Source organism: Thamnophis sirtalis, unplaced genomic scaffold (genome assembly GCF_051295495.1).
Source record: "Thamnophis sirtalis isolate CommonGarterSnake01/CBP01778 unplaced genomic scaffold, rThaSir2_p1.2 scaffold_6, whole genome shotgun sequence".
Taxonomy (NCBI): Eukaryota; Metazoa; Chordata; class Lepidosauria; order Squamata; family Natricidae; genus Thamnophis; species Thamnophis sirtalis.
This window is the reverse complement of record NW_028261386.1, coordinates 93,939,015-93,960,807: the sequence shown is the minus strand read 5'-3', so window position 1 is coordinate 93,960,807 and position 21,793 is coordinate 93,939,015. Positions and strand designations below refer to the sequence as shown.

General features: G+C 41.5%; 2 protein-coding genes across 2 annotated transcripts; both read right to left on the bottom strand.

The window, feature by feature from the left end:
* Nucleotides 1-793: 793 nt before the first annotated feature.
* Nucleotides 794-5,296, bottom strand: LOC106543072 (trace amine-associated receptor 5). The gene is made up of 4 exons (XM_014058978.2): nucleotides 5,160-5,296; nucleotides 4,831-4,879; nucleotides 3,882-4,000; nucleotides 794-2,047 (listed from the first exon to the last, which is right to left on the bottom strand). Exon 4 carries the CDS (start codon nucleotides 2,004-2,006, stop codon nucleotides 981-983), a length of 1,026 nt encoding a protein of 341 aa, XP_013914453.2. The 5' UTR covers nucleotides 2,007-2,047; nucleotides 3,882-4,000; nucleotides 4,831-4,879; nucleotides 5,160-5,296; the 3' UTR covers nucleotides 794-980.
* Nucleotides 5,297-18,125: 12,829 nt separating this feature from the next.
* LOC106543069 (trace amine-associated receptor 2) lies at nucleotides 18,126-19,139 on the bottom strand. The gene has a single exon (XM_014058975.2). It carries the CDS (start codon nucleotides 19,056-19,058, stop codon nucleotides 18,126-18,128), a length of 933 nt encoding a protein of 310 aa, XP_013914450.2. The 5' UTR covers nucleotides 19,059-19,139.
* Between the last annotated feature and the right edge of the window lie 2,654 nt (nucleotides 19,140-21,793).

The following is a 21,793-nucleotide window of genomic DNA, read 5'->3' as shown; positions in this document are numbered from 1 at the left end:
GCAGGATACGATCAAACATGGGGAAAATATTTTCTAATAAATAAGTAGTGATGATTAGGTTTTGAACATGCAACTACATATAACATCTTTCACAAAGAACATTTCTTTTTTCTCCCATTTGTCTTTTTGTTATTATTCCTTATTATAGTTGAAATATAGATGTATTATTTTAAATTTTAAAAGCAAATGAACTTTGATTTACTGATGTCACCAAGTAAAATTGCCTTCTACAATTAATCTCTGGTTCCTATTTTTTCCGATTAACCTGTATGAGCTTTCAACCCTATTTTCACTGTTTGGTTGAAATGAATGGCTTACCTGTAGGCCTGGACAATGCTGATCCCATTTGTCTATGGAGATTCTCAGTCATCCAGGTCATGGTTGTCCCAAAGGTACTTTTACAATAGGCAACTGGACTTTCTGGTTTTTCCGTGAAGACATTTTGCTTCTCATCCAAGAAGCTTCTTCAGCTTTTGGATGAGAAGTGAAACGTCTTCAAAGTAAAACAAGAAAGTCCAGTTGCCTCTTGAAAAAGCACCTTTGAGCTGATCTCATTTCATTACTAAAACAAAATCATTCTTGTAATAAATGTAGAAAGAAAAAGAAATAAATAACAGCCCATTAGGTTGTCTTGAAAATAATGGAATCAAGTTGGAATCCTTTGACAGTGGACTTTAGCACTACTCTCCGGAAAAATAAAATGTGGTGCAATAGGCAGCAAATTAATTAATTAATTAATTAATTAATTAAATTACCTACCCAAGAAGGTGATTATTTGGCGTGGGTCATGAAAGAGCCGAAAATGATGAGATATTTAATTCATTATTGTTATTTGATTGTCAGGAAGAGGAAGATTTTTTTCATCTCTTGATACCGAAATTGCTTTGTTGACCTTCAGTTGTATGTGCTTTAATTGCAAGGTGGATGTGAATGCTATTTTCTACTCCCCCCACAACCATATTTGCCATCCCAACCATAGATTATTCCTCTTGATATAGATCAATTGCAGACGTTCTTGTAGAGAAGGCCTGGCATGTTAAAATGAGCTTCACAGCTTTCCTGAACCAACGATAGGAAAACACATAAATCAAGGGGTTACAGGCAGAATTAAAGTAAGCAAACCAAATAAGAACATCAAACACAACAGAAGGGGTAATGAAATCCAGCAGGCTATCTACCATAGTGTCTATGGTAAATGGCAACCAACAAAGGAGGTAGATTCCTACGGCGATACCTAAGGTTTTTGCTGCCTTCCTTTCTCTTTTTGCAGCTCCTGTTTGATGTTTGCTCCCTCTGGGCTTTTTGTTCATGCTCCTGATCTGTTTAGCTTGTCTAGTTGCCACTATAAATATTTTGATGTATAACCCTATCATGATGAGACAGGGAAAAAAGAAGACAGGGAAGTTGATCCAGCCCCAGAGTTTGTTGTACAGCAGCTGACAACTCCCAATGCAGGGCAAGCTTTGCAAAAACCGCCCTAACTCTTCCTCAATTCCTTTGCTGTAAAGGAAGATGGATGTGTAAACCACAGGCACCCCCCACCCCAGGGTTATGTAGATGCAAGCAACCCGTAGGGTGAACTTGGTGGGATAGAGCAAAGGATCACAGATGGCAGAGTGACGGTCGACAGAGATAAAACAGAGGTGCAATATGGAAGTCAAGCAAAAGACAGTGTCCAGAAAAGTGTGCAGCCGGCAAAAGTCATCTCCAAAATACCAGCAGCTCTCCACAGAGCGGATTGTGCTGAAGGGAAGGACAGTTAAGCCCAGGAGGAGATCTGCCAGGGCAAGAGAGAGTAGCAAGAAGTTAGTAGGAGTATGAAGTGCTTTGAAGTGGTAGATGGAAATCACCACCAAGAGATTCCCCATAATGGTAACTAACACACCAATAGCACAGACCATGTAAATGGCTAACTGGACTCCAAACGGATGGAGGGTTCTTGAGCAGGATCCATTCATCATAAAGCACAGCGGCACTGGCGTAGTTTCTTCTGCTGTGGAGCTCATTTGGCTTCCTACTGCGTTAAATTTCTGCTACAGCAAACGTTCTGCAATAAAAAGCGGGGATTATGTGAATCTCGAGTAGTACTAGTCCCTGTCTACTGTCCCATTTATTTGTACCCATTTCCTGAGTTCTTATTCATGTTTATTCCTATTCGTACATGAGTGACAAACAAAACAAAATAATATAATAAAGTAATAAAATAAAATAACATAAAATAATAATATAATAATAACATAAAATAATAATATAATATAATAATATAATAATAACATAAAATAATAATATAATAAAATATAATAAAATATAATAGTATAATAAAAGTATAATAATATAATAGTATAATAATAAAATAATATAATAATATAATAAAATAAAATAATAAAATAATAATAATAAAATAAAATAATAAGATAAGATAAACAAATAAATAAAATGTGATCCCCAACACTGGGAAACAATATCAGAAGTTGAAAGATTGCTATTGTAGCCTAAGGCACTAAATGAAAAATGTGTCATCATTCGATCTGGTATAATCCCATTGGTTTAATATTCAACATTATTCAGCTCTTCTCTTTCTTGATGTGTCACTGTGGAATCATTCTTAGTTTTTATCTTTGCCATCAATCAATATGCTCATCTGTTATATATTTTATCTTTTTTTAAAAAAATATGAAAAGGTTTGTTCCTTCCTTCCCATGCGCCCCTCCTCTTCTCTGTCCCTCCAGGACAGCTATGGTTAAATACCCCTTAACATAGCAGGGAATCTGACGGTTCTTCACAGAGCCGGAGAACACATCCTATTGCTGAGATTCAAGCCATACCTCTTCCCATTTTTTCATTTCTGTGATCATTGAAACAGGGAAATTTAAAGATGAATTCAGTTTTTCTAGCTAGACAAGACAGCTGTGGTGGCACAGTGGTTAGAATGCAGTATTGCAGGCTAACTCAGCTGACTGCCAAGAGTTCGATCCTGACCAGCTCAAGGTTGACTCAGCTTTCCATCCTTTCAAGATGGGTAAAATGAGGACACAGTTTGTTGGGGACAATATGCTGGCATTGTAAACTGCCCAGTCTCTCTCAACAGTAAAGCACTATGGAGCGGTATATAATCTAAGTGCTATTGTTATGACAGTTGGAGGTTGTACACAAATTTACCTATTCAGCTTTTGAGACAAGGTCTTAATAAAAGTAAGGAAGGGTTTCCCCCCATTTAATTTGTAACAGGGTTTTGGAACAACTAGATATTTCTGTATTGAAGGGTTCTGCCCAGTAAGAGAAAGAGAAGGGAGAATTAAGATGCATTTTGGGGACTCCTACAAAGGAAATACTGGAAGAGGCAAAGGGGAATTTGAGAGGGTTATCAGATCTCCTTGTTAAAAAATGAATTTGATTTTTATTTTTATAGAAGGTTGTATGACAATGTGTACAGGAATGCCAAAGAAGGATTTGTTCAAAGTGGTTTGATCAAATCCTTGAAGATGAAGGAACAAAGACAGATGCTACAAGAGTTACAACTTGATTCCATATGAGGAATGTAAGGCAGGGGGGTATTTGTGGACAATCTCAGAGAAGGTGGGGTTACTCACTATTACTCTTGTCTCTCTCATATAATCTGGCCCCAGATTAACAGGAGAAAGAGAAAGGAAACATCTGTTTGTCCAGATCAGCAAGTAAAATATATTCTTGCCACCTTACCTATGACATCTATGACTGAAGAGCTCTTCGCTAGCAAATTACCTACCCTGAATGGTATATATTTCTCAGTATTCTAATGTATCTCTCTAATATTTTCTACTTACAACTTTTTCTTGTCATCTTCTCTTCCACCAAGTACCAAGTTTATGATTCTCTCGTCATTATTCTCTTCCCAAACTTACCAAATTGCTTGCCAGGGTGGGTGAATGGATGGAGTGCTTCTGCTTTTTCCTTTCCTGTAGCTTAAACAAGACTGCTGGGAGGCTGGATAAATGCATTCATGCCCAATATCTTCATTTTTCTAGTTGGACAAATAAGTAATTTTTTTAAAAAAAAACCCACACAAAAATGGAGAAAGACGGAAGAGAACAGCTCAGTTTTTCAAAATAATCATATTGAAATTAGAGGCTCTCTGAGCCAGAAGGAGCGCTGTGTACATATGTATGAATAGCATATGATTGTGCATTGGCTAAATGATTTTTTTGTGTGCTTAATCTTGTATTTTTTTTTGTATCGCTGGAAAGTGGGTTCTTTTTATAAACAAAAGATAATAATTGATTATAATATGAATGAGAAAACAAAGGGTTGTTAAAATAGTGCAAATACATATATGAGTGGGGGAGAGATTCTGGTCCGCTCCCTGATGAAAAAAATGTATTTCTTCCTCTGTTTCTTTTTCCTTTCAAGCAGGCTTTCCTTCATTTTCAGTTGCATCAAAAATATAAATAGAAAACCAGCTTGCAGGGAACAATTACAATGCAATTATTCTTTAGCTGATGTGCTGATGTACTGTTTAATAATTAAACTTCTACTTTACAAAACAAATAAGCTGGGATAAAGAATTCTGCAATATAAATAGTGTCTATGCCAATTTGGAAATGTGGAAAGGTGGAAGTAAAGCTGAATAATGGGAATACACAATTGATAGGTATGTCAGGAGACATCTGTTTTCAAATCAAACATCTTTTCAGCTTCAAGGCTGAATATACAGTACATTAAAATGAGCTCAGTGTGTTATTCCAATAAACCTAAAGGCTTTTTTTTTACAACTGCAACCAAAGAAAAAAGAACATGTGCTTTCTTGGCTTGGAAGTGAAATATGTAAATAACATAAGAGAAAAAGGAGCTTACCTGGTAGAATCCACTGCATTAATTTTCAAAGTCTGTCTTCATTGTGTATCTGAGGAATAGGAAATCAAGTAAGGCCTTATATAAGCCAGTTGGAATAATAGGCCTCTCTAGTGAATATTACATTGGAAGGTGTGGTCTCCAACATGTTCATTTAACAGCAATGTCCACGGAAGTGCATGGATATTTATGGACCAGCATATTCCTTGCTGCTTAACGAATGATAGCATCCTACAAAATAAGTGTCATAATGACTTGCTCCATTAAAGATTGCAGAGCTGCTACTTAAGAGACAAACAGCGTATAAAATCTACTCTAAGAGTGGCACCTACCTCTGAGTTGTGCTGGACTGCAGCTCCAATCATTCCTAGATAGTACCTCCTCATGATTGCTATTTGTTTAGCTCAGACATAGCTGCCCAAAGTAGCTGCATCAGTGAGATGGATGACATAAAAATCAACTACAAAAGTAAATTAGAGGTAGTAGGCTAATATTAGCAGTTGCTGAAATAAGAGACTTAAATGGACAAATATTTATTTATTGTGTTGTTATATCCTCTCTTTCCAATAGGAACTCAAAGAGGTACAGTATACACTATGATCCTTCTTATTTTTACCTAAAACAACAATTGTTCTGAGAGAAAATGGCTGCCCCAAAGTCACCAACTATGCTTCCAGGTCTGAGGTAGACTAAAACCTGGGTTTTTCTTCTCCTAGTCCAACACATGAACCCTTATTCATTGTACAAATATATCAGGGGTGGGTTGCTGCTGGTGTTGCTGCCAGTTCATTGCGCGCAAGCTTTGCGCGCATGCACCATTGCCTGTAAATAATTCTGCGCATGCGCAGAACATTAAAAAAGAACAAAAAAACCATGCCGGCAGCGGCAACCAGGGAACCGGTTTGGAGGTGTGGCCAGCCTGGGTCGCTGCCAGTTCTGCGACCCATGCCAACATTCCACTACCTCTTTGGCCGAACCGGTGTGAACCAGTAGCAACCCACCTCTGAAATATATCTGTCTTCTGCTAGTAGAATTCCCATTGGTTACTAGTCATCACAATTTTACATTCTTTTTTTTAAAGTCAAGTCTTTAATTTATATATAAATATTTTGAAGACAATGTATTATCCAGGCACTTGGGTTAACGAAAGGGAAAAATAACAGATATACTGATAGTGCTATATGGTAATACATATAATAATTATAGCAATATTTATAATTATATTAGCTTATTTATAATCATATTAATTGCTTGCTCCTGGGAAGGAAAGCTATGGCATATCTAGATAGCATAATAAAAAGCAGAGACATCACCCTGCCAACAAAAGTGTTTATAGTCAAGACTATGTTTTTTCCAGTTGCAATGTATGGCTATAAAATTTGGACCATAAAAAAGGCTGAGTACCAAAGAATTGAGGCCTTTGAACTATGATGCTGGAAAAGACTCCTGCGAGTCCCTTGGACTGCAAGGCAATCGAACTGGTCAGTCCTAGAGGAGATCAACCCTGACTGTCTTTAGAAGGCCAGATCCTGAAGAGGAAACTGAAATTCTTTGACCACTTAATGAGAAGGAAGGACTCACTGGAGAAGAACCTAATGCTGGGAAAGTTTGAGGGCAAAAGAAGAAAGGGACAACAGAGAATGAGGTAGCTGGATGGATTCACCAAAGCAGTAGGCATGAGCTTAAATGGATTCCAGAGGATGGAAGAGGACAGGAAGACCTGGAGGAACACTGTCCATGGGGTTGCGATGGGTTGGACATGACTTCACAGCTAACAACAGCAAAAACAACCTATAATTACAGACAACATTCATATTTTCCTTAAGTATAACAATAATCTTTCTTCATCCAACTTCTACCTCTTATCTCTAACCAATTGATAAAACATATTCCATGTTGAATAGTACTCTATATCACCTTTATCTTTCATTTTCAATGTCAATCTATCCATCTCTGCACAGTCTAATATTTTTCGGATTACATTTTCATCTGGTAGGGTGTTCTCATTTTTCCAATATTGGGCAAATACAATTGTTGCTGTGTCAATACATGTAGCATTAAATATATAGTCCTTTTATCATAACTTTCTGGTTTTATACCTAACAAAAATATTTTACATTCATAATGGATGTCAATCAATATTGCCACCACCTTACTTATTTATGTTAAGAAGTGACATTTGCACCTTTGGAGGCACTTTTTAAAATTTTCTAAGCAAATAAAAGAAAAAGACTCAGGTTTAGAAGGTTAAGTATCTATGATTGCATGTTATCATACATTGTATTGAAATATCAAAGGTACGTAAGTATCTAAGGTATTTAAGTTTCTAAGATAAATAAAAAAGGTGGTTTCTCAACAGATTCATGATTGAGCTTCATTGTTTTTTTAATCTTTACAGGGCGGGGCATAACCTTTTCCTAGGGGGTCACAGCAACACTTGTAATAACAACACAAATAATTCATACACCATTCGAAAGCCCATCAAAAACTGAGTTTATTGACACGATTTAATAGTCAGTATGACCACCATTAGCCCTTCGAACAGCATTCAAACGAGGTGGATAAGAACACAACAAATCTTCAAACAGTTCCGTTCGATTTTCCAGATTTTTCAACACAGTTTCCAAATTCATTCTCAAAGTTTCAACCGAATATCGATTTTGACCTTGCTCTTGAATCATCAGAGCTTCCACTTCATCCTTAATTATGGCCCCAATGTTCTCTGCCGGATTGAGATCTGGCGAATTTCCCGGCCAGACGTCATTGCCCCAAAATTCGACATTGTTTTCCTTTAACAATTGCTGAGTCGCATTTGCACGCATGCAAGGAGCTTTGTCATGAAGAAAGACAGCCTCACCAACCACCAAGACATTGTCTGGATCACTGAGAAATGGAATGACATTCTCCAATAAAATTTTCTCACGGAAATAACTGCCATCCCAGGATTCCCCTTTATCCTTCAAAACCCAATGCAGTTTCTTGGCTGTGAAAATGACGAAAATCCCGATGCAAGTCGGATTGCGAACGATTTGTCGATATCGTTCATGTTTGGCGATGTCGTCGACGTCTTTAGCCCAAATTCGATCGTTCTGGAAATTCGGTTTTCGAATGGCATAAACGAAGAATTCGTCAGATGGCGCCAAATGAAGAAAATCTTCCTCGGTCCATTCAGACAACCAATCGCACAACCAAAGCCGATCTTGAACATGTGTTTGAGTTTTCAATGGTTTGCAAATGACGTGGAATGGCTTCAAACCTTCTCGTTCTCGATATCGGCCAATTGTCCTTTGATCAACTCGTTTTCCACGAATTTGAAGGATTTCTTGGGCCACTTTTCGGTTTCCTTTTCGTTGTTTGCGACTGCCAGTTGCAATGATGGCTTTGCTTTCTTGGGACAGTTGCAGAGGACGCCCTTCTCCAAATTTTGTGAAACATTCTTGGGCTGTTTTGTTCCAATTATCAGTAACCCAATCCGGATGACGTTTCAATTTGTTTGCAATCCATTTTCGATTGATAAACGTCGCTCCAGCATCGCGAGCCTCTCGAAAGGCAATGCATTTTATTCTGTCAATGATCCTTTGTTCTTCCAAATTGAATTTTCCAGCCATTCTTAAAGCAAATTTAACATTTAATAGCTCATTCAATTCAGTTTTTTATGGGCTTTAAAATGAGGTGTCGCGGAAGTTGTAAACTGCTGTCGATCTTGCTGTGACCCCCTAGGAAAAGGTTATGCCCCGCCCTGTATTGTCATTAAGCATATTACACACACCTTAGCTCTTCATTTTAAGCATCCAGTAAGTTTGTGTGTGTGGAAGAACTTTTGTTCTTCAAATCCCATAATTTGGTTGGGGCCAGTTAGGCCACAACCATAGAAAAACATGCAGTTCTCCATCGTGTTCCTCCCATTCTAAACTATAAACAGTGTAAACTATGAATATTGACATAATATTTCTGTATCACGTCTGCAGTAAACAGTGAAATGTCCCAGGTTACATAATTCTCAGATCTACTGTATAAAGTCAAATCGTTCAGAATTTTAAACAAAAAAGAATTGAAAGTGCCTGATTTCTGGATTTATTAAAACATATTCCTTATTAATAGGAAAACAAAGAAAAGATATAATTACACACAATGGAAGAAGGTGATATCAGAGGGCTGGGTACAAATACGCTGTATATGTTGTTCATAGCAAAGAAAATATAGAGATAAAAACATGTTATACACAACAAAGTCTAAGTATCCTTTGACTGCCAGGGATAAAGGAAGAACATATTTCAGAGGTCAGTTGCTACCATTTAAAAAGTAAAGGTTACCCTCACACATATGTGCTAGTTGTTCCTGACTATATGGGGTGGTGCTCATTTCCATTTCAAAGCTGAAGAGCCAGCGCTGTCTAAAGACGTCTCCGTGGTCATGTGGCCAGCATGACTAAACACTAAAGGCACATGAAGCGCTGTTACCTTCCCACCAAAGTGATCCATATTTTTCTACTTGCATTTTTACATGCTTTCAAACTGCTAGGTTGGCAGAAGCTGGGACAAGTAACGGGAGCTAACAACTTTCTCCAAAGAAGAGAAGGACCAGAGGAGACATGATAGCAGTGTTCCAATATTTGAGGGGCTGCCACAGAAATGAGGGGGGGTCAAGCTATTTTCCAAAGCATCTGAAGGCCAGACAAAGAGTAATGGATGGAAACTGATCAAGTAGAGATTCAACCAAGGAATAAGGAGGGAACAATCAAGCAATGGAATATTTTGCCTTCAGAAGTTGTGGGAGCATCATCACTGGAAGTGTTCAAGAAGAGACTGGACTGCCATTTGTCAGAAATGATGTAGGGTTGTATTGATGGTAAGCTGTCTAGAGCCCTCTCTAGGCAAAATGTGTGACATATAAGTTTAATAAGTAAAACCAAATAAATATTGCCACACATGATGAGAACTATGGCTAAATCCACATATATCTGAGTGGGGATCTTATATTTTTATGATGCAAAGCTCTTATCTCCCTGCAGGCTCCAGAGATTACTGGAATTCATAATGTGTTGTTGAGAAACAAATATGTCATTCAGAAGAGAAGAACACAGGAGGTTCTGTGGAAAGAGAACACAATCAACAATAATCAGAGCTTGTGATAAATATAGGGAGCAATGGTTCACTGTATAAATACATGCAGTGGGCATACCTCCTTTTTTTATAAAGGGCAGTCCTTTATTTCAGCTAGCTGTCATTTTTTTAATTGAATTATTTCTTTTTTTGGTTTTGCTCTTGAATTTTCCTTTGTAAAGCAGTCTTAAGCATCAACCATTATTTTTGTATTGTACTGAACCTCTTTCAAATCTGCCCCCTTACAGATTTGTTCTTTATTTTTTCCCCAAGAAAATATGATCACAGTAACAGTACCTAAATAGAGATCTCCTTGTTTAAAATCACACTAACGTTGCATCTTTCCAAGGGTTGTATGGGTGGACAAAGGATAATAAAAATCTACCTCTAGCTTACTTGCACTAAATGAACCGCAGATCCCATTGTTTAGGAGAGAAACCCATTTAAGTTAAATTGTGGTGTTAAGAAAATTGGATATGTGTATAAAATCAACTGCACAGACTCCATTTCTAATCCTAAAACGATTCTGCACCAATTATTCATACTGTGTTAATCCAGGAACTAAGGTTCACTTAAAATGGGTGAATTAAATTCTGAAACATTTCTAGCTCAATCACTATTAGGCTCCTTTTTTCAGAGAGTTTTTAACCAAAGTAATTTCCAGAAGATTCAGCTCCATTATTTTAATAAGACAGAGCTATTGTGAGGTTAATGATAAATGCAGCATGTTAATAAACAACACAGTATACTCACTGGTGGTTTTCTTTTTTTTTATTTCTTTTTTCCCCAACTATATCTTGGCTATTAACAGCTACTTTTCAAGGCTATTGAACCCACCCCACCCCCCAATTTCAGACATATCATGTTTTAATTCAATAAGGCATTCAAATGGTGGCTTATCTTATTTCACTACTACAGGAATATGCTTATCCTCATGAAGCATATAGATGTCAATTTGAAGCCTTCTGGACTCCTTTCCTATAATTCTTTAACATTAAGGGAGATTTGGGTCAAACAGATGTGGAGTTTTGTGCAAAGTGAAGTAGGACATCATGAGACGGAAGAGACAAGGCCTGGAAACTAAATGATCATTCATATATCTCCTAACCTTATTCACATATTCGAAATTTGGAATATAAAAATAGTTTTTCGGGCGGGTTTTTTTCTTACTCACTAAATCTTTCATTTGTTCTTAAGCAAAATACTATTTTGCCCTGACAGTCCATCAAGAATGATGTCTCAGGACATTGTCTGAGAATATGCAAGACACTAGGCTTTCTTGAACACTGGTTCTAGTGAGTGGTGGGAGGGGCATGGCGACTTCTGTGATGAAGAACATGTAGGATTATATATTATGTGCAATTGCACTTTATTGCATTGCATTCCATTGGAAATCCTGAATTAATTACTACTGTTATTATTAATATTGGTGTGGGTGCATATATGTATCATAAGGTGACCAGACGTCCCGCTTTTGGCGGGACAGGAACGATTTTCATCATTTTTCCCGCGTCCCGCCCGCTTCTCAAAAACCCACGCTTTATTTCGGCGCTCGCTGGCTCTCCCGCCCATCATCAGCTGCCGCTAGCTCGCTCATTCCTTTCCCCCATCTATTCTATTCTACACTAAAAATCTAAGCCAGCCCAGTCTGCCGCTCACTGATTGGCCTGGACTCCAGCCAATCAGTGAGCTGGCTGGGATGGAAAACTTTAAGCACGCGGCATCCTAGCCAGCTCACTGATTGGCTGGAGTCCGCTTAAGCACGCCGCACGAGTCTCCATTTCATTTCGCCTTCGCTGTTTGCTTTTGCTGCTTCACTGGTGAGTAACCGTGGGAATCGGGAGGCTTTGCTGCTTAGAGTGGGCGGCGGCAGCCTTTAGCAAGGGAAGGCCTTCCCTAGGGAGTCTGGATTCCCCCCCGCCTCCTCCACTAGCCTTTGTCCCTCCACAGGGCGGCTGGGGGGAGGAGATGGCCCTCCTCTCCTTCTCCCCCTTTGCGGAGTTGGGCGGGCGGGCCGTCTCCTCCCCCCAGCCACCCTACTGTGGAGGGACAAAGGCTAGTGGAGGAGGCGAGGTGAGGTGGAGCGGGGGGGGGGGGGGAAAGCCAGCCCGCGGCGGCTACTGGCAGCCCGCAGCCTCCCTACCCTGAGAGAGAAACCTGGGAGAAGATGCGGGGGGGATTCGCATGGGGTGGGCTGCAAGAGGGAGGGAGGGAGTCTGGGGCGGGTGGATGGCAGTGGGATTGCTGCCCGGGAGCCGCCAGAAGCCTTCCCCCCCTTTCCTTCCCTCGGCTGCGAAAAGGATTAGTGGGGGGTGGAGCTGCGGAGGGTCTCGACCGAGACGGGCCGCGCTGAGGTGGGGAGACGGATAAGGCAGAGCTCCGAGCGAGTCATGAGTTTCCTTCTTTGGAAAATCTCTGAAAACGGAGTGCTAGCTGGGGGAGCCGCCGCAGCAGCAGGAGCCCTTCAAGGGAGCCCCTGAGCTGCGAGGGGAGGGAAAGATGCCCCGACTTGGGAGCCGTGTAGTTTGAAAGAGAAGCAGCAGCTGCGCGTTTCCAAAAAGCTCTCCCGGAGCCGGCGTGTGGACTGAGGAGCGTCGGGCGCGTGTAGGATTTGCTGGAGAGGAGGACTTGGTGCTGGGTAGGCTCGGAAGGGCTGTAGAGAGCTTTGCAGGGCAGGGGGAGGGAGCGACAGTCGGATGCACCAAAGGTACCGGGGAGGGGCGGCCTTCGTGGCGTAGGTTAGCTCAGGATCGGTCCCCAGCCCCACCGCTTTTAGGGGCTGGAGGAGCGGGCAGTGATGGGGATGAAGTTGAAGAGTGCTGGCGGAGAGCCTGAGGAAGGGGTTACTTGGGGGGGGGGCTTAAAAGGAGACGGCCGGGTGGGAAGAGGGCGAGCGCTTTGGAAAATCTCTGAAAACGGAGCGCTAGCTGGGGGAGCCGCCGCCGCAGCAGGAGCCCTTCAAGGGAGCCCCTGAGCTGCGAGGGGAGGGAGAGATGCCCCGACTTGGGAGCCGTGTAGTTTGAAAGAGAAGCAGCAGCTGCGCGTTTCCAAAAAGCTCTCCCGGAGCTGGCGTGTGGACTGAGGAGCGTCGGGCGCGTGTAGGATTTGCTGGAGAGGAGGACTTGGTGCTGGGTAGGCTCGGAAGGGCTGTAGAGAGCTTTGCGGGGCAGGGGGAGGGAGCGACAGTAGGATGCACCAAAGGTACCGGGGAGGGGCGGCCTTCGTGGCGTAGGTTAGCTCAGGATCGGTCCCCAGCCCCACCGCTTTTAGGGGCTGGAGGAGCGGGCAGTGATGGGGATGAAGTTGAAGAGTGCTGGCGGAGAGCCTGAGGAAGGGGTTACTTGGGGGGGGCTTAAAAGGAGACGGCCGGGTGGGAAGAGGGCGAGCGCTTTGGAAAATCTCTGAAAACGGAGCGCTAGCTGGGGGAGCCGCCGCCGCAGCAGGAGCCCTTCAAGGGAGCCCCTGAGCTGCGAGGGGAGGGAGAGATGCCCCGACTTGGGAGCCGTGTAGTTTGAAAGAGAAGCAGCAGCTGCGCGTTTCCAAAAAGCTCTCCCGGAGCTGCCGTGTGGACTGAGGAGCGTCGGGCGCATGTAGGATTTGCTGGAGAGGAGGACTTGGTGCTGGGTAGGCTCGGAAGGGCTGTAGAGAGCTTTGCGGGGCAGGGGGAGGGAGCGACAGTAGGATGCACCAAAGGTACCGGGGAGGGGCGGCCTTCGTGGCGTAGGTTAGCTCAGGATCGGTCCCCAGCCCCACCGCTTTTAGGGGCTGGAGGAGCGGGCAGTGATGGGGATGAAGTTGAAGAGTGCTGGCGGAGAGCCTGAGGAAGGGGTTACTTGGGGGGGGGCTTAAAAGGAGACGGCCGGGTGGGAAGAGGGCGAGCGCTTTGGAAAATCTCTGAAAACGGAGCGCTAGCTGGGGGAGCCGCCGCCGCAGCAGGAGCCCTTCAAGGGAGCCCCTGAGCTGCAAGGGGAGGGAGAGATGCCCCGACTTGGGAGCCATGTAGTTTGAAAGAGAAGCAGCAGCTGCGCGTTTCCAAAAAGCTCTCCTGGAGCCGGCAAGGGACGTGTGCACTGAGGAGCATCGGGCGCGTGTAGGATTTTCTGGAGAGGAGGACTTGGTGCTGGGTAGGCTTGGAAGGGCTGTAGAGAGCTTTGCGGGGTGGGGGGAGGGAGCGGCGGGGAAATACAGTCTTCGGGGTGGGGAGAAGAAGCAGTTAGTCTCTCGACGGGTCACCCAGAAACTGGGTTTGGGGCTGTGAAGTTCCGCTGTTGGGACGCGATGCATCTGTAGCGGAGGAGCGGGATCCCGAGGGAGGCTGTTGCAGAAGGGCGAAATCTGAGATTTCTTCGCTTCTGCGGCAGGATAACATTTGTTCTTTAGAGGAAGGGGGGGAGAGACCACTACAGTTGCATTTCTTTTCTTGCTGGGGATTTAGAAGTCTTATGTTCACTTTTATTCCCGGGAAAAAAAACAAACCCGAGTCTCCGCCGTTGTCCAACCCTCACGTTTCCTGGCAAGAAATCCATCCCCCATTATGATGAGGTACGCCGGCTTTCGATTGGTTAAGGCATCCTCGGCATCCCCCGGGTGATCTCCGGGCCCCCAGCTTCCCCATCTCCTCTCCTATGGGGAGACGTGCATCATAATGTTGTAAGCTGCCCGGAGTTACCTGTGTGTGAGGTGGGCTGCCCTATGCATTTGCGTTTGTGTGCTGGAGAGAGAGTGAAAAAGAGAGGGAGAATTATATTAATTAGAAGCGGCGGTGGCGGACGTCGGCAGCGACTGTAACGACTGCTCGGGCGAGGTGCGGAGGAAGAACGGAAGGTCCCTTCCGCCCGCGATGACGGCTCCAGCCATGGACGAGCAGGCTGGCCCCAACAACAACAACGCACTGCTCTTGCCGCCACCTCCGGATGGGATGCAACCACGCCTGTGCGGCCCCTGTGCTGCGGTGGGAAGCGAGTCTGCAAGGCGTGGTTGCTTCCCACCCGGAGGTGGCGGCAAGAGCAGCGCGTTGTTGTTGTTGTTGAAGAAGCAGCCGTTGTTGTTGTTGGGGCCAGCCCGCTCGTCCATGGCTGGAGCCGTCGTCGCGGGCGGAAGGGACCTTCCGTTCTTCCTCTGCACCTCGCCCGCGCGGTCGTTACAGTCGCTGCTGATGTCCGCCACCGCTGCTTCCCTCGTCCGTCTCGATTGCTGGAAGCAGTAACAAACGGCGCGTCTGCTCCGCTGTCAGCGCCTTGACAGCCACCCCAGCCGGCGGCTACCAGGCCTCGCTGGAGTCAATTGCAAAACCGCGTTCAGCGCTTTGAGAACCTGAGGCATCTTGGGAAATGCAGTTCCCTATCGGAAAGAATGGAGTAGCTGCGAATTTGTAACAACAGAAGATAATAACTTGGTGCTTCGCAGGTTACGAAAATCTCAAGTTTGATTTGCATACTGTTTTTTAAAAGTTAGATAAAGAAATTATGCTGTGAAAGCGACTAGAAAGCCTCCCCTCCCCTTCCTGTGTGCGAGAAAGGGAAGGAGAGGAAGGAAGGAGGGAGGGGGGAAGGAAAAGAAGAAGGGCGGGGGGAGAAGATGGAAGGAGAAAAGATGGATGGAAGGAGAAAGAATGGGAGGAGAAGGAGGAAGATGGAAGAAAAAAAGAAGAAAAAGAAGAAGGGAGGGAGAAAAGAGGGAAGGAGGTAGGAAGAAAAGGGGAAGAGAGGGAAAGAGCAGAAAGACAAAGAGGATGAAGTTGATAGGCAAGAGTAAAGAGGAAGGAAGGAAAAAAGAAAAAGGGAGGGAGAGAGGAAAGAAGAAAAGATGGAACTAGAAAGGAAAGAAGGGAGGGAGGGAGGAAAGGGGAAGACAGGGAAAGAGCAGAAAGACAGAGAAGGTGAAGGTAGATAGGCAGAAGGAAGGAAGAAGGAAGAAATAGGAAAGGAGGGAAGGAGGAAGGAACAGAAGCGAAGAGGAAGAGAGAAATGGAAAGAGCAGAAAGACAGAGAAGGTAGATAGGCAAAAGAAATGAAGCTGAAAGAATGGAAGGAGGAAGGAAGAGAAAAGGAGGAAGGGAGTGAGTGAAGAAAGAAGAGAGGATGGAAGGAGAAAGGAAGGAAGAGAGGGAAAGAGCAGAAGACAGATAAGGTGAAGGTAGATAAGCAAGAGGAATGAAGGAAGAAGTGAGGAGTCTCGAGGAGGGGAAAAACATTTAGTGACCAAAGTTACAATGGCATTGAAAAAAGTGACTGATGACCATTTTTCACACTTAGCGACCGTTGCGACCATTTTTCACACTTAGCGACCATTGCAGCATCCTCATGGTCACGTGATCAAAATTTTGTTTGGCAACAGATTCGTATTTATGCTGGTTTCAGTGTCCTGGGGTGACCTTTTGACAAAAAATTTTTTTTTTAATCAAGCCCCCCCCCCCCCCCCCGGTCAAGGGCGTCCCTCTTTTCCAATGTGAAAATCTGGTCACCTTAATGTATCAACCCAGTGGTGAGATTCAATTTTTACTACCGGTTCTGTGGGCGTGGCTTGGTGGGTGTGGCATGGCATGGCTTGGTGGACTTGGCAGGGGAAGGTTACTGCAAAATCCCGATTCTCTCCCAATCAGCTGGGTCTCGGGAGGCAGAGAATAGATGGGGGCGGGGCCAGTCAGAGGTGGTATTTACTGGTTCTCCGAACTACTTAAAATTTCTGCTACCTGTTCTCCAGAACTGGTCAGAATCTGCTGAATACCACTTCTGTATCAATCAGATTCATAGTGTGGCTTACAGTTTATTTACCAGATCTTTCCAGCTTCTTCTTTTTTTATCAAGCAAGAACACCATATCAATGGAAGTGTTCCATCAAGCAATATTTTGCTGACCAGTTGGCTCTGAGAAATACAGAAAAACAAAAGAAAAAACACAATTTATGGCAGAACAAATTACTTAAAGTTCAGAGAAAGCAGTGTAAAAAGAAACGTCAGCTAAGTTTCTTTGAAGAGGATGGGCTTTCCTGTAAAATATTTATTCATAGTATTGCATTATGTCATGTAAAAGATTGTTGCAGATTGAACCAGCTTACTTCACAATGCTGCAAATGAATCTATTTACAATACATTCTTGCTTGTTATGAAGAAGCAAGTATAAACTCCATTTATGAATATTAAAATTAAAAATAGAGATACCATTTTTAAAGTATGCAAACAGTTTGATTAACAGTTAGATAAGATTAAAGAGTTTTTTTAAAAAAAAGAAAAGAACATCGTTCCTTATTAATCAGGTACAAAAGTATGTTTTTGAATATTTTTTCCATGTAAAATTAAGCTGGAAGGATTAAAATGTACGATTTTATTTCAGAATATTGCGGGAAAGTACCATCTTGGTAGAAATTCCTGCTTCTGGTTTAAATAATATGAATTCTGCATTTTTTTTTGCATATGTTGCTGAGATGCATATGAGGCTGGAGTGTTCTTGATATTTATACATGGAAGGTAATTGGGAGGTGATTTGGAGGAGATTCTCATATCTGTTGTCATAAATTCTCTTTGAAATACCCCTTGCAACTTTTCACTCTGTTGCTGAAATGGAAGAAGTTCTCATCTCAACGCTGACCCTCTCGTGAATTATATACTATCTTTCAGGGGGGAAAATTCCTCTTCTTTTATGCCAGATGTGGCCTCCTGAGAGTTTTCACCACATCATTTCACGAAAACTGCCCTTTTCAGTTTTCTCTTGATATTAAGGACACAACCCATTAATATAAAGCCTCTAGCACTACCAGCCTGCAGGATGAGATATGATTTTTAAAAAACAGACATCTCTTTTAAACCAGTTTTTAAATATAGGATTGTAGAACAGTGTGGATGAAATCGCATGTGTAGTGTCTTCCTAATTTACATAGTTTTACATTCAAGAGTATATAAAGACTGTAGAATGTCCAGGGCTTCCTGAAGTATCAGCTGGACAATTGCCAAAGGTTCCTGAAAAACACTTCTCACCATCATCACCAGAATCCTCCCCTTTCATTGATGATACTAATTCTATCCTCTGCCACATTTCTTCCATCCATATGACATTTAAGAGGCTGGGTGTTAGATTTATAGACCGTTTTCTGTCCTTGCACAAAGGATACCATTTCAGGTTTTAAAAAACAACACTGATTGCCTTAGTTTGATCAATGAGACATTTATTCATTTATTTATTCATTTATTCATTCATTCATTTATTTATGTTCAGGAAAGAGATTAGCAGTAGAGAAATGTTGTTGGAATATCTTTCCTGAGAGGATGTATCTAAAAGCTTTTTGAAACCATGGGTAAAAAAAGCCATATATTAATGGGTTACAGCTGGAGTTGAAGTAACCAAGCCAATTGAGGCCATCAAACAGCACAGCAGGAGTTGAAAAACCTAAAAAAGGGTCAATTAAAATTGTGACAAAACATGGAAACCAACAGAAGAGGAAAACCCCTATCACAATACTTAAGGTCTTAGCAGCTTTTCTGTCTGTGCTTTTAGAAAGCTGGTTAGAATTTTTATCACCTGAACTTTTCATGACCCTCAGATGTTTTTTAGACACCTGGAAAATTTTTACATAAATTCCAGTTATCACAGAGGCAGGAATGAAGAAACCAAATGAAAACAGAACAGTTCCCCAAAGTTTATTAAATATTATTGGACAAGAACTAGAACATGCAACCAAAACTTCATAAAAATCGATGTCAGAAGCATACGCTTCAGACAAACCCAACCCAAAAGCAAAAGAACATGGCACTGACCAGCAAACGATAATTAATTGCCTGATTCTAGGGACTGTAATTTTTTGTGAATAATGAAGGGGATAGCAGATGGCATAGAATCGATCTACTGCAATTAAGCAAAGGTGAAAAATAGACACCAAGCAGAGCATCAAGTCAAAACTGTAGTGGATCTTGCAGAAAGTCATTCCAAAATACCAACAATTTTCCACTGATCTAACCATGCTGTAGGGCATAATGAAGGAGCCAAGGAGGAAATCGGTGATGGCCATGGAAAGGATGAGGAAGTTAGTTGGGGAATGCAGCTGTCTGAAATAGGCGATTGAGATGATGATAGTCATATTTCCGAAGACGGTGATGATGATACATTCACTTAGACATATATATATAGCTCCTCGCATACCTGCAGGCCATGGATTTTCAGGACAGGATTTATTTCCAAATTCAGAACAATCAATGATATGCTTGGAGGCATTAGGAAAACCCATAGTATTTTATCTGAAATTGAGACAAGTATTAGATGCAGAAATGTATACGCCTGTCTGTAACCCCACTTAACTGAATTATTTTACATTAGAATCCCCAGAATGTACCATTATTTTCCCAAAAATAAGACAGGGTCTTATTTTCTTTTGACCACTGAAATAATCACTTGGCCTTATTTTCAGGGGAGGTCTTATTATTTTTGAGGTGCAGGAGGCAGCGAGTGTCGTCATCTCATGGCTGCTGCTGTGTTGCAATATTTTTGGGAAGGGCTTATTTTTAGGGGAGGGTTTATTTATAGTGCATGCACTCAAAAGCTCAATTGGATTTACTATTCATGGAGGTCTTATTTTTGAAGAAATAGGGTACCTTGTAATCATAGGAAGTTATTCATTCCTTCAAGATTCAAAATCTTTTACAGCTTATTTATTTAAAATATTTATAACTAACTATCACAGAATATCTACCTGTAATCATTTTCTATTTCTCATATTTCTGAATAGGACTATGTAAAAGAAATGTGTCTCATTTTATTTTCCTTGTAAAATAATTTGAATAATTTCCACTGGTAGATTGAACTTAGCATAAAGTTATGTAAACTAAGATAGCTGCTAATTTTCAGCCCCCTCTTACTTATTGCAGTTTTCTGCTATCCCCTTCCATTACAGAAGATCTCCAGAAATTTTTAAGGTAAGAAAGGATTAATAAAGAAGATGGACCATCCTTTCACCTATCCTTTTCTCTTTCAATATCCCTCCATACTAGGTAAATTGACTCAGAAACTAGCTCTTTCTTCTTGGACTTTGTTTTTTAGGATACCCACTTATTATTCCAATTTAATATCCTAAATGAAAGAAAGGCCTTTTTCTTAGCACTTCTGGCTGGAAAATACAAAAAGATATCATATTCATTACAAGTATGTCCATGTAACTCAGGACATATAGAAATTATTGAACAAATGTTGCCAATTGTATACAAAACCTCAAAATGCTCTAATTATTTTACTTCTGACTGCCAGAAGAAGACACAACAATTAACAGTATAAGCAATTTCTACTTTCCTACAACTCTGAATCAACACAAAAGGTTGCCAGGGTTTGTTGGTGGCATGCAGAATCAGGCAAAGAATAATTAAGAGGAATTCAAGTTGCCTGAGAATGAATAGCTCAGAAATAGCCCAGGCTCCATATTAACCAGTAGTCACTCTTTAACTTATTTCTTACTTTGGGGGTTATTGTACATGCCATATCAATTATTATTTATACACTCTTTTCAGGTTTCGTACATTTATTCTTGATAATGTTAGTGTTTTATTTCTCTCCCCCCCCTCTGTGTGTGTGTGTGTGTGTGTGTGTGTGTGTGTGTGTGTGTGTGTGTGTATGAGAGAGAGAGAGAGAGAGAGAGACAGAGAGAGAGATTTTACTTCTATTATTATCAGTTTAGTTTTGGATATTTGAATACCAATTCCCTTCTGTTGGTTAATGACTTCAATTAAGTTATTTCCTTCTACCTTCCTTTTAGTCGTTCTTCCTTTTTGTAGATACAGCCCTTTTCCAAATAATGCTTCTGGATTCACATGGAAAGGAGTTGTAATGCTCTTATTCTGTAATGCTGCAGATCAAATGTACAATTGGAGTCAAATTTTTAAAAAATCAGTTATAAGTCTCAGCAAGAATTTCATGATTGCACTGAATGGAACCTGCAACCACAGTATTGCTGATCGGTTTCACAACATTTATTCCTGCTAAATATATTCTCAAATATTAATAAGCTTCACAGACATATATTACTAGAATCCATCCCACTGTTAGCAACACACAGTACACTGCAGCTCCTTCTTTCTTTCATCTCCTACCCAGTGGTGGAATTCAAATAATTTAACAACCGCCTGCCCTAATGATTTCTTTCAACAAGCAGTTCGCCAAACTGCTCAGAAACTTAACAACCGATTCTCCTGAAGTGGTGTGAACTGGCTGAATCCCACCACTGCTCCTACCTGAAAGCCGTTTGCATGGACTTACTGAAATTATCAATGTTCTGTTGGATATCCAGAAGATCTAGTTCTTTTTCCAAAAAACAAATAGGGATATAATCATGCTGTGGTTTTATAACACAGCAATTCAACTCTCCAGAGACTATTGGACACATAAACAATTGCTCAGAATGTTGGGGAGAAGCATTGAGGTTGATTGTTACCAATGAGACTGAAGCTCCTGGATGACTTATTCCTTTCAAGGCCATTATAGTCTCAGCTATGAAACAGCATCTACCAGGTGTTATAACTTACTCAAGAGTGACACTTTTAGATCAGAGTGCAATCATAAAATGAGATTTCTTTCAGTCAAGCTGTTGTTGAAAATCTCCTCTGCGGGCCAAATTAGATTGTGTGAAGTTAAGTTTTAAATTTTGTGAATAGGAAAAGGAGAAGAATCAAAGTCAGTATATGGTAGGAGAGGTTGAATTTAGAATCCTAGAACTGGAAAAGCCAATTTAAGCCCCTCAGTCAATTTGCTGATCAATATAGATTAAAGCAAGGAATTTGTAATAATTGCAGATAAAAGTAGCATCACTTTGTAGCTTTTTTTTTACAACAACCTTTTTTTTTTTTAAAAAAAAACCTTTGCTTTTGCTAGGAAACTGCTTCTGGAATTTGT